At 37.7% G+C, this 11,377-nt stretch overlaps 2 protein-coding genes across 4 annotated transcripts; both read right to left on the bottom strand.

Moving 5' to 3' along the window:
• Positions 1-2,076: 2,076 nt before the first annotated feature.
• Positions 2,077-6,081, bottom strand: LOC113304675 (sulfite exporter TauE/SafE family protein 3-like). Of its 3 annotated transcripts, XM_026553815.1 has the most exons (14): positions 5,904-6,081; positions 5,740-5,794; positions 4,958-5,117; positions 4,272-4,472; positions 4,125-4,189; positions 3,993-4,017; positions 3,798-3,877; positions 3,597-3,710; positions 3,437-3,523; positions 3,283-3,333; positions 2,988-3,209; positions 2,644-2,737; positions 2,395-2,535; positions 2,077-2,246 (listed from the first exon to the last, which is right to left on the bottom strand). In XM_026553815.1, exons 3-14 carry the CDS (start codon positions 5,010-5,012, stop codon positions 2,161-2,163), a joined length of 1,221 nt encoding a protein of 406 aa, XP_026409600.1. In that variant the 5' UTR covers positions 5,013-5,117; positions 5,740-5,794; positions 5,904-6,081; the 3' UTR covers positions 2,077-2,160. The 3 variants fall into 3 exon arrangements, with proteins under 3 accessions (XP_026409600.1, XP_026409598.1, XP_026409599.1); XM_026553813.1 differs by lacking the exons at positions 5,740-5,794; positions 5,904-6,081 and adding an exon at positions 5,200-5,270; XM_026553814.1 differs by lacking the exons at positions 5,740-5,794; positions 5,904-6,081 and adding an exon at positions 5,200-5,270 and having other exon boundaries at positions 3,437-3,445.
• Positions 6,082-8,685: 2,604 nt separating this feature from the next.
• Positions 8,686-10,998, bottom strand: LOC113304762. The gene is made up of 3 exons (XM_026553901.1): positions 9,686-10,998; positions 9,359-9,523; positions 8,686-9,192 (listed from the first exon to the last, which is right to left on the bottom strand). The coding sequence occupies exons 1-3, from the start codon at positions 10,154-10,156 to the stop codon at positions 8,911-8,913; spliced, it is 918 nt and encodes a 305-aa protein (XP_026409686.1). The 5' UTR covers positions 10,157-10,998; the 3' UTR covers positions 8,686-8,910.
• Between the last annotated feature and the right edge of the window lie 379 nt (positions 10,999-11,377).

The following is an 11,377-nucleotide window of genomic DNA, read 5'->3' as shown; positions in this document are numbered from 1 at the left end:
TTAATTTAATACAACATTTATCTCCCTCTCCCCATCTCTCTGCCTCGCCCCCGCGCATTATCTTTTGTGTCCTTTTGAAGCCCAAAGGTACTTAGTTAGATCTTGTCTTAGTTGTCCATAGATTTCCCGGTTGTGGTGTCTTCAGTTGCAAGTCTATATTTTCTTGCTGGATACCCATGCTCCACCACAAGATCGCACACCAAATCTTCATCTGGAAAACTAGTCCAGGTTGGGTTACGCCTGGTTTCTTCAATGACCATGTTATCCAGAATGATACAACTTAACATAATTGTGTTCATTTCTTGAAGATCAAAATACCATGTCGTCCTAACTATGATGGCAAACTTCCTTTTCAGTATACCAAAAGCGCGTTCTACATCCTTTCTGCATTTCATTTGTTGAGTGTTGAAGTACTGCATATCCTTCGAATTCGTCGGTCCATGACTTGTTTGTTTACAAGATTGAACCATTGTTGACCATTCTGGATAGATTCCGCCTGCTAGATAATAACCCGGAATGTAGTTAATGACCATGCGTTGCGGTCCCGTTCTTAAGATCTTCAAACAATGGTAACTTATACAAAACGTTGAGATCGTTATTTGAAACCGGGAGTCCAGAAAAGGCATTCCAAAACCAACAATCATAGCTAGCTGAAGCTTCCAAAATTACAGTTGGTTTTGGATAATGACCATTATATTGGCCCGCCCATTCGATCGGACACGCATGCCACGTCTAGTGCATGCAGTCAAGACTACCCAGCATTCCCGGAAAACCCCTCGCGGTGTTTTTTTTTAGTTATTCTTTAAACATCTTCCTGAGTAGGTTTTCTTAAAAAGGTTGGACCAAAATGCTCGATTATTGTTTCGCAAAATAATTTGAGATACCTAAAGGAGGTTGTTTTCCCAATACGGATGTAATCGTCCGTGCAATCCGCTGGTACCCCATAGCATAGTATACGGAGGCCACAATGACCTTTTGTTCGGGACTAAAGCCTCGTACTTGTCGTGCATCATACTGATAATTAAATAAAGATTGTACCTGACAAAGCTCGGCAATAATCATTTGTGTCAAGTTGCGGCCCATGCGGAATCGACGCTGAAAATCCTCATCGGAATAGACACAGTCATGATTAAAATAATCATCCATCATCTTTTCGTGGTAAAAATGTCAACTCCGCCATGTCCATCTTCTAGTCGCAACTTCATACGGCTCTAAAGGCTTTGGTATTATCCCGGTTTGTAATTGCAATATAAAATTTCGTCTTCTTCGATCTGTATCTTCATCCATTTGACGCAAAAACTCCATACACATTTCTTCATCTTCTTCGTTCAACATGTCATCCATCTCTATATCCTCCTCAGAAGAATCAAAATCCGAATTCATGGTTGAAATTTGAAAGTAATTGAAATTAAGAAAAGATTGATTGGATGAAAGATTGTTGTGAATTTGTGAGATCAAATTCGAGTCGTATTTATAGAGGTGGAAACTAGCCGTTCCGATGATCGTTCAAAAGTTGTCGTCGGCGGTCTTGGCTGAAACGATGGCGTCTCTGCTGCACTCGCTCGCGTTTTTCCTAACAACGCGAACGTTTGTAGTTCCAGCGCCAGTGCAATCCAGTCTGTAGTTCCAACGCCAGTGCAATCCAGTCGTTCTCACGCTTAACCATCAATCGCCCTATGGTTTACCATAATGAAAAACCCGGTTTGGCCATCTACTTCGCTTAACATACATTTTCATTTGGCCATACTCACAGGAATTGCCCTAAAGAGGCTTAGATAAGGTAAATATAAGATAACGTATATGCATTAACGTTAATGATGAATGTCAACTACGTCTAATGTGCATGTCCGGTTCTCGTAACTACGTGGAAAGTCCATCTCCTGGTGCCCTACACTTAGGTACACCTTGTTTTTAGAATGCCTATCTTATCATGTCTTACACGCACTAAAAAGACTCAAAACTAACTTTAGGAATTCAAAAATTAGGTGTTTGGAAAAAGAAAATCTGACTCATAAAAAGCATTTCTGCTTCTGGCATGGTAAAGGAATGAAAGAAGCAAAGGAGACAAAGGACAACTGCTAGAACCAAAACCACATATCATGATTTCAACCGAAACGTATACAATTGTCTTAGAGAATATATATTTTACATGAATAAGTACTAAGTATGTTTTCGGCACAAGTTCTGAAATCCCAAGTATGGTTTTAGCTCAATCTTCTCAGTCATGTTCGCTATTCCAATACCACCTGTTCAACAATGTAAGTATTAAAGGCCTCTGTTAGTCTGTTATACTCTAAAAGTCTGCAACTTAAATGGTGGAATGACAGATATTTCTAGTGTCTCAAGAAAATAAATTTCACAGCATATGTACGTATATGATGAATAACTTCTCACCTAGTAAGATTACGGTCACGGAGATGGTGAAAACAACGACGAAGATGATGATAGATGGCCTCCTAAATAATGTGACCATCTTTCTTCCTACAATCTGGCCTACAAACCCACCAATACCTGCCACAGCGAGAAAGTATAGTGCTGCAAAAATAAAATTTAAGAGTTTATCAATGTATTATGCAACTCATATAAAGTGTAGGAAACGAACAAAGTTGATCTGCAAGACGATGAAAATGTGGATTTGCTAACCATAAGGGATTGGGAAAGGCCTTAAATAGTAAAATTCAATAGCAGACATGGAAGCAGAGAACGTCACGACAAAAGTAGATGTAGCACTAGAGACCTGCACCACAATTAATTCAACATGTCAAGTTTCAAAATCAAACTAGGACGATTAGACGAACTCTTGTTATGGACTGAAAACCTAAAAAGAGTAACATTGGCCTCAAAAGGCTGGTGAATATATACATGACTCACATGTAAGAATGGTAAGAAATGCCACAGGTTTGATTGCTATGAGGATATGAATGTGGAATTGCTATTCTAAACTGCCAAGAACGAGGTACACCAAAAGAGAGTGAGAGGTAACACACCTGAGGAACAATGCCAAGCTCCAAGAAGAAAGGAACCAAAATGAATCCAGCACCGAGACGAAGAAGCTCACCAACCATACCAGCAAGTAAGCCAATTAAACAATATAATATTAGCTGATGCTTTTTGAATGCCGTGCCTCTCACTCCCATAGAAGGAATCACCTTAACTCCCTTATACAAGTTAACTGCCTGATACAAAGACCCTCCAACTGAAATTGGGATCTGCAATACATGGAAAACTTCTTAATTGATGTTCCAAAACAAGACTTAAGGAATTCTATAAGCAAGTCCATACCTGCATTGAGGACAGAACCCAGTATAACACTGAACAGGTTGTTGTTTGGCTCTATGTTCCATAAATGCAAACCAAAAATAAAATAAAATCCCCAGTTAGATCATGAGTCCAGACATCGCAGGAAAAGCTAAGATGGTCAGTGACGAAAACAAACCTTAGCAATCTGCAGAAGAAGGAATGCAACCCAGATGAAAACAAGATAGACAATTTCCCTCCAATAACTATTTTTAAAGATGGGAACCTGGAACAGATTTGATAATTAGATGACCTGTTCGTCGACCCTGCGAGGTGGAAAAAAATAATCTAGAACAGACCTCAACTTGTTTAGATGGATTTGCCTCCTTTTCAGAGCCATTGCTAGGACAACTTGGAAAAGAATTTTGGTCCATTCCTTCACTACCAATACGTTCATTTGCAAAAAAAGGAACCTAGATAAAGAAGAAACTACAGTCATAAATTACTGGAGGTGGAAGTTTTCTTCATTGAGTACTACAGAACGACAAAGTATTACCAACCACTGAATTTGTCTTCGTTGAAGTGCCACAACTTGCACTGCTTGATACTGATTTGTTACCCGATTCTTCGCCAGCAGTACCTTAACAGCAAGGGAAAGATAAATATATGCAACAACTTTAAAAGAAAAAAGTTATAGGCGAAAAAGGCTGTTTAAGCTTAGATTTTATGCTGAAAAAGGATGCCGCACAACTCACCATACTCCAAACACTTAACACCATCCTGAAACACAAAGAGAAATAATCAATGCTGGAGAAACATTTACTAGGTAAATAAGAATCTAACGGAACAAACAGGCAAAGAAGATGAGAAAAGAACAGGACAAAGACCTTCTTCAATATAGTTTCCTTTTTCCATGTTGCTCTACCATTTAAAATGGCCAAGGTTAATGGGCCTACAAACAGTCAAGTTGTCAAGAACAACTTCAAGTACAAAATAGTAGTAACATATTCTATGCTATATTGAGTAACATTTACCTATAACAAGAATAAATAGGAGGATCGTGACTATCCAATCAGGAAAAACCAAGCGTAAAGATACTCCTATACTGATCCCAAGCATGAGCATTGGCTGGATGAGAAGTGCCAAGTTGTAATCCATTATAGGCATATCAAGTGTTGGATGCCTTCGCTTGAGGTTGTAGTACACGGTTGCGAGAGCTCCACCTGTACCCATGCCTAACCAAATAACAAAACCCATCACTTCATCACTCATATACACATTTTGAATAGATCATTTCAAAGTAGTATTGATGTGTATCTACATTGGCATAAACAAACTTAAGGGACATTCTGAGTGTTAAATCAAATACACTGGCACAAAATCGAATTAAGAGACGTCATTTGCTAGTCGAAGAGTTGTACCAAGCCTAATAACTTAATGCTGCAACTCTGCAAGCCTATGACAATCTAACACAACCACATATCAAGAGAAACAGATCGAAATTTCTGGAAAGAACGGCATGACAACCTAAGTCACTGCATTGAAAGAGATTGTGGCTACTGATCTAATTGAATGAAGATGGAGAACACAGTTGAAACGGTGCAAATCAGTTACCAGAAGGTAAAAGAACAGAATGCATTTACTGTTAGCGGATGAACACAAAATGCTTAACAAGAGACATACTTTAAAAACTGGCATTATAAGCAATTATTACTCTTACATTTTGATATTGGAGCCGACGATTTTGGATCAAATCCTATGATATGGATAAGCATGGGAACAAAAATTCCACCCCCACCACCTCCTCCTATACTCCCAAGTGCTCCTCCCAAGAACCCAATAATTGAACCAACAATAATCCGCCATCCAAATACAAATACCTGCAAATGCAAACAAGCACCATGCTCAAAATCACTTGTGTAAAAGAATGGAAAGAAGAAAAAGAATTTTCAAATGCCTTACTTCCATTACTGCACTCAAATAGTTCCCTTTGTTACCAAGGTCTAGGATGAGATAGTGAAATGCAAAGGCGGGTTGTTATACAACTCCGTTTTGCCTAACGTTAGGCATAAACCCTTTGCTGGCATATCAAATGCGGTTCTATGCATCACTCTCTACTCACTAATAAATGTCATTTTCTTGTACCCAATCAAAATGAACAGCATAAATAATCATAAAAACGATTTGTTTGTTTTTTATGTACACTCTCTTTCCCCCCATTAAGAGAGTAGATGAAAGAAATCACCAGAATGGTCTGATATGCGAACTCTACAATTGGCAGCTAATGATCATTTACTTAGAACCGTCTAGGGTATCACTTCCAATCTGTTTGTTTCTTATATGGAGTATCATTATTGTTTTTGTACTAGTGGGATCTTTTTCCGAATGATGCAGACAATTAACTCTAAAGTAAAATAGTGAAGGTCAATACATAGAACCAATCAGAAAATATTTCCTTACAAAATTCAAATCATGAACTAATGATTCTCTCAATTTACTCACCGGCCGAATATGTCGTTTCTACGAGTTAATTTCCTCTCCATATGGAATTGCTTACCTGCAAAAATTAATCCAATTAGATGAAACAAAAATAGGGTTTCAACTTGGAACAGTAATACATACACAATGCAATGCCGTTGAAGAAGTTTACTATGAATTAACCATACCCGCATTTCTCTGAATATACATCATTGCATAGAAGTTGAAATTTTCTGATTTTTCGCCAAATTAAGCTTCATTATACTCTGAAAGTTTAAGCAGGAGGATTGATTTCTGCATCTACGAAATCTCAAAGAATTCTTCCCGACTAGTTCCTCTTTTTTAACCCTAAAACCCTCCAAACTTAAAGATCCTTTGAACCTTTAGAATCCTAACCAGGAATGCTTCCCTCCAAAATACGATATGACCGAGGTCGATATATTCACCATAGGTCAGTCAAACCGAGATAAATTTGGTGGGCCCACCAAATCATGGCTATTACGAACTTGATTTACCGTAGAGATTTGCTTATGGGTGTCGGTATTTGTCAACAAAAACAAGCCGGTTACTTATACTAGCATGTTTGGGAAAAGTCAATCTCCGAAATTGGAAATAAAAATAATTTACTTTCACGAAAGGTAGATAGGCTGGTTTTACGTAAAGTATTTTACTCTTGTCTGGCAGGTTTATCATCCCGAGCCAGCACGAATAAATTGCAACTCGACTACGTATTAAAAGGCTAGCAAGGGTTAGATTCTCGTTTGTGTTTACAGTGATGTTACTTTATTTGGTAACATTGCTATCCGAGAAATGTCGACTTCAACATTCTTTGGCACCTAATAATATATACGACAATAGGCAGATATAGCCACCCATTGATCGCTTGCCTCACATTTCAAAATCAGTAAGTTCAGATCTCTCTCGAAATTTCGCGTATAATTTCACCTGGTTGGTGAAGAATTATCCATCTCATCAAGTCCTGCATTACACGGCGTTTCAGAATCAATGTACATCTCTCTCATAATCATAATGTCCTGCACCACACGGTGTTTCAAAAGTGCAACTCTCTTAATCAAAATGTCCTATGCTACACGGTGTTTTAGGATATGCATCATCCTGTCCTACACCAAAGGGTGTTCTAATTGTGCAGTTCATCATGTCCTACACGATGTTCTAGGAAGTGCATCTCATCAAAAGTCGCTTTAAGAACGAATTTACAAACAAAACCTCAGGTAATTTATCATTTTGAGATCCTCAAATGGTATTGGGGCATATGACCCAGGACCATATCCAGATCAAGTGTGATATCATACAGTCCCTATCCAAACCGGATACTCTCCATGCTGGATGTTTCAAGCAGAGTACACAGACAAACCCAGTTTCAGAAAGCATCCCTAAGTTTAGCAATCCTGTGATTCCTACCTGGAAAACACTTGATCCCAATCAAAAACATTGAGTGCTAGCAGTCTTTAACTTGGAAATACCTTTTGCAGCTGTCAATGCTCCATATTTTATGATCATGATATATATGTTACCTAGATTACTTTGCGTGAACTAAACCAGCTAAATTACAGAAAACGAAAACAACACGAAACGTCTGCGACTCTGCGTTTCGGTAAGCTTAAAGAGTCATTCATGGCAGAGGATGCAGCAACGGATTACGAGCTGCATTTATTCGCACTGTAAAATTCCACCAGTCTTTATACCTGTCTTAAATCTTAGATTCTTATCATCAGTTCAGCAAATTTCAACTGAATCGAACTTGTGTGTTGTCTAAAATAAAAATAGAACGCTTTGTGTTGTAGCTGCTTTAGCTTTTTTCTTCTGCTAGGTATCCCACTACTTAAAATAGGATAGTTCACTTGTCTCAGCATTGACGTACATAAGGCAGCTCAAAAAAACATTAACCATGAATTTCAGGGAATCAGCTTCCTATAATAAAGCCCAAACCAGTTGGACATGGGAGGGAATGGGTCGACGACATAGAGAGAAAGAAACCCATTCTAATAAGCATTATACATTGAACAGGCTCTCAAATCCCATGTACCTTCTAATAAAATCTTGACGAAAATGTTAGCTATATGGCACCACAGGCATGTTCATTAAGATGCAAAATGAATTTTATAGCTGAAACATTGGGAATTTTAAGGAGTGTCAGCGCGCCTCTCCAGCAAATAGAAGTCGAAAAGATATTGAAGTTACACAAATAGAATCTAACCTAGTTACCTAGGATGATTGCACACTCATAAAGACTATAAATGCTAAAATGAAGATGATGAGAGATATGCGTCTTACTAATATGTTGTCCTGCTAAAGCAGCAAGAACAGCAACTGCCATGAAGTAAAGAGCAACGTTTTACTACCCAGGCTCATATCCAAATCAAATGTGATTTCATAGAGTCACTAGTTACTATTCAGACCGGATATTCTCCATGCTCATGTTCCAACAGAGAGTACAGAGACAAACCTAGTTTCAAAATGCCTCCCAAATTTATGCAATCAGTTCACACTTGATCCCAATAAAAAACATTGAATGTTAGCACTCTTTTACAGGAATATATCTTTCGCTGCTGTCAATGCTCCATATATTGTGATCACAATACATGAGTTACATACCTAGATTACTTTGCATAAACTAAACCAGAAAAATCATAGAGAGTCAAAACAACACCGAAACAGAAACGTACTACAGCAGTATTTTGGGTCATTCCAGAGAGTCTATAGACGGAGGATGCATTTGCGTAAAACTCCGCCCATTTTTATACATGTCTTAATTCTTAGTTATTCTCATCAGTTTTGCAAATTCAGTAAGAAGTTGTATGCTATACTGAATAAAGACAGAATGCTGTGTGTTTTAGCTGCTTTACTTTTTCTCTTCTGCTAGAACTAAATTTGCTCTTCCTTCTAATACCCCACTACTTAAAATAGGATAGTTCACATGACTTAGCATTGATATAAATATAAGGCGGCTCGAAAAACATTATCCATGAATTTCAAGGAATCCAAAAAGTACCAAAAGTTTCAAATATTTAGAAGCTATACAAGTTCCAGTAATCTGGCAATTACTGACATCTACTACCAAGGATTAAAGAACTTAAATGTGATACCTGATAAGCCATTGGAAGTGGTTTTTGCTTCTTATTAAATCGCTTCATGTGTATCTTTCTAGTAAGCTCACAATGCCATCTTCAAAGGTCAGACGAAGTGCATCTGGATACTTGAAGAAGCTGTTGGAAGTTCACTTACACTCCTCTTAAATTGCCTTACTTGTCTCCCTCTATCAAGTGAGGCAGTGGTAGACCGAAAGAACAGAATCACTTTCTCCAAAACCGTCGACTTCTTCAACAAAAATATCAGAAACTTGAGTTCATTATCAGACCCTTCCACCTCTCTAATCTCGACAGACTTGAGGTGAGGAAACATGCCCGTTGATGAGTATTCCGCTTCCCAATCATCTCCAACATCAGCTAAATTCGACTATATCCAAACAATAACAAGCAAATGATAAGAAAGATGAACTACTTGTTGGCAATCTCAAAATACACTCTGGATGATTGGTGTAGATGTATTAGAACTTAAAAATTTAGATTTGTTAAAAAGACATTTCACTGAATCAAATACGAAGACTTTAATGAATAATTACCTCCTTTGACATGAAGATAAGATTCCTTATAATAGGAGAGATTTTGAGCGAGTATGCAATTGAACGCACAGAGCCTCTTGTAAACATCATTTCCAGCTTCAGAGTTTCTAGATTACAAAGCTGAGGAGAATAACGGTTTGATGTGCCAGGAGCTTGTAATAGAACCTAGAGAAAGAGTATGTATAAAATTGTTTTAAATAAAATTGCACCAAAACACAACAAGCTAAGTGAAGTAAGTATCATTCGAGGAAAGATAAATATTGGTTCGTATTTTCATGTCTGCAACTAGGCAGAAAATAAGTTCATGTAAAAAAGGAATCACCGTACCTCAAGGAACCCAGATAAGAGTGTCAGGTGATGCACATTATGAACTGCTCCTAGATATCTCATCATACGCTTGGAAAACAGTTCTTTTTCCTCAGCAAGCAGGTCGGAATATGTTTCCGCAGTCTCATCTGCTTCTCTTTTGTCTCTCCATCTCATTTCAAGATGAGCACTGACTAGAGAAGAAAGATTTTCTAAGGAAAAATCTTCCCTAAGGAATCCTGTGCACTTGAAGTACTTCACATATGGAGCAGAAATCTTGGTACTGCAATTCAAACAATTAACTGCCGAACCAAGACGTTCATGATACCTGTCTATTAGTTCAAAAAATTGAAGGCATTGTGAACTAATAATGATATTCCTTCGTTTGTTGGTCTTCCTATTCTCGTTCCTCTGTATATCCCAGTCTTGTATAATTACTGTTTCCATAAGTGGGCAACTTGAGAAAAGCCTTTGTAGCTCTGAATTAAGCATTGAAATTCCTTTCAGCGTCAGTTTTCGGAGTTGAGTAAACTCATCGACTCGGGTAAAATACTACGCGTATACCAATTATAAGGGATGTCCGCCACCGAGATACTTATGGAATCTCATAGTGTTTTGAGTAATGATAAGCATTCTCATAATCTGAATCACCACAGGGATCCATGTCGTAAGAGCTTCTACACACAGAGCATCCCATATAACAAATACCAAATTAACTATTTGTATATCTGACTTATCACGAAATTCAAATACACTGTCCACAAAATATGCAAAATTAACGCTTGCCTCAGGAGTACAAATCTCAGATTTTCTGTCTTCCTCTGTTGAAAATGAAATCCAATTTGATGTTATGGAAGGGAGTGACTTCCAAACATTTACCCATCTTTTCGATAAAACACATGTTTGAACTGCAAATCTCATATCAATGAAAGAGAGAATGTGATGAATAATATGATCAGATAAATTGCTGATCCTATCTACTTCTTCTTCTTCTTTACGATGTAGTGGATTCGTTTTCCGTTTCATTGTTAATCAAAACAAACCCCAATTTTGCTTTCAAGAGAAATAACCTAAATCCTAATAATAAACCCCAAATTCTTATTGCTCAAAACCCTAAGAGTGATTAGAATGAAATACCTGAGCTTATTCAATTCTGGAAACCCAATTCAGGATGACTCCAATTTCGTTATGCAAACGGAGAGTGATCTCTGATGGTGAGAGTGAAGTTGAGGAATCCGACATGCACCTTTATCAGGGTTTGAAACCAAAATGAAGATCGTTAACAATATTTTTTTGTTGCCTTTGATGGGGGAGAAATTTTGGAATTTTTTTATTTTCCGGAATAAAATTTTGACTGATTTACGAAAACGTGGGAAGACGGGCTAGAAATAATGCCTTAATTTACTGATGAGACAGTTGACCTAAAAATTTGAAGTTAAGAGACGAGTCAATATTTGTCAAATCGGGATGACTCGAACTCATAGAAATAATTTTGACGTTTAGTCCCAAAGTTTTTGGGATTTCGACGTTTTAGTCCACTCATCTGAAGCCCAGTACAATCCAAAAGAACCTCAATCCTACAGTCTAGTCCAAACTTGGATGAGTTAGTCCAAATTCAAGTCTGAGTCCCGAGTCTGCGAGTTTTTGATATACCATAATTACCTTTGAAGCGATTCTGTATATATAAGGCGTGTTTTGAAATCGATTTTTTTG

Source organism: Papaver somniferum, chromosome 8 (genome assembly GCF_003573695.1).
Source record: "Papaver somniferum cultivar HN1 chromosome 8, ASM357369v1, whole genome shotgun sequence".
Taxonomy (NCBI): Eukaryota; Viridiplantae; Streptophyta; class Magnoliopsida; order Ranunculales; family Papaveraceae; genus Papaver; species Papaver somniferum.
The sequence above is the reverse complement of the archived record's forward strand: the minus strand, read 5'-3'. Positions and strand labels throughout refer to the sequence as shown.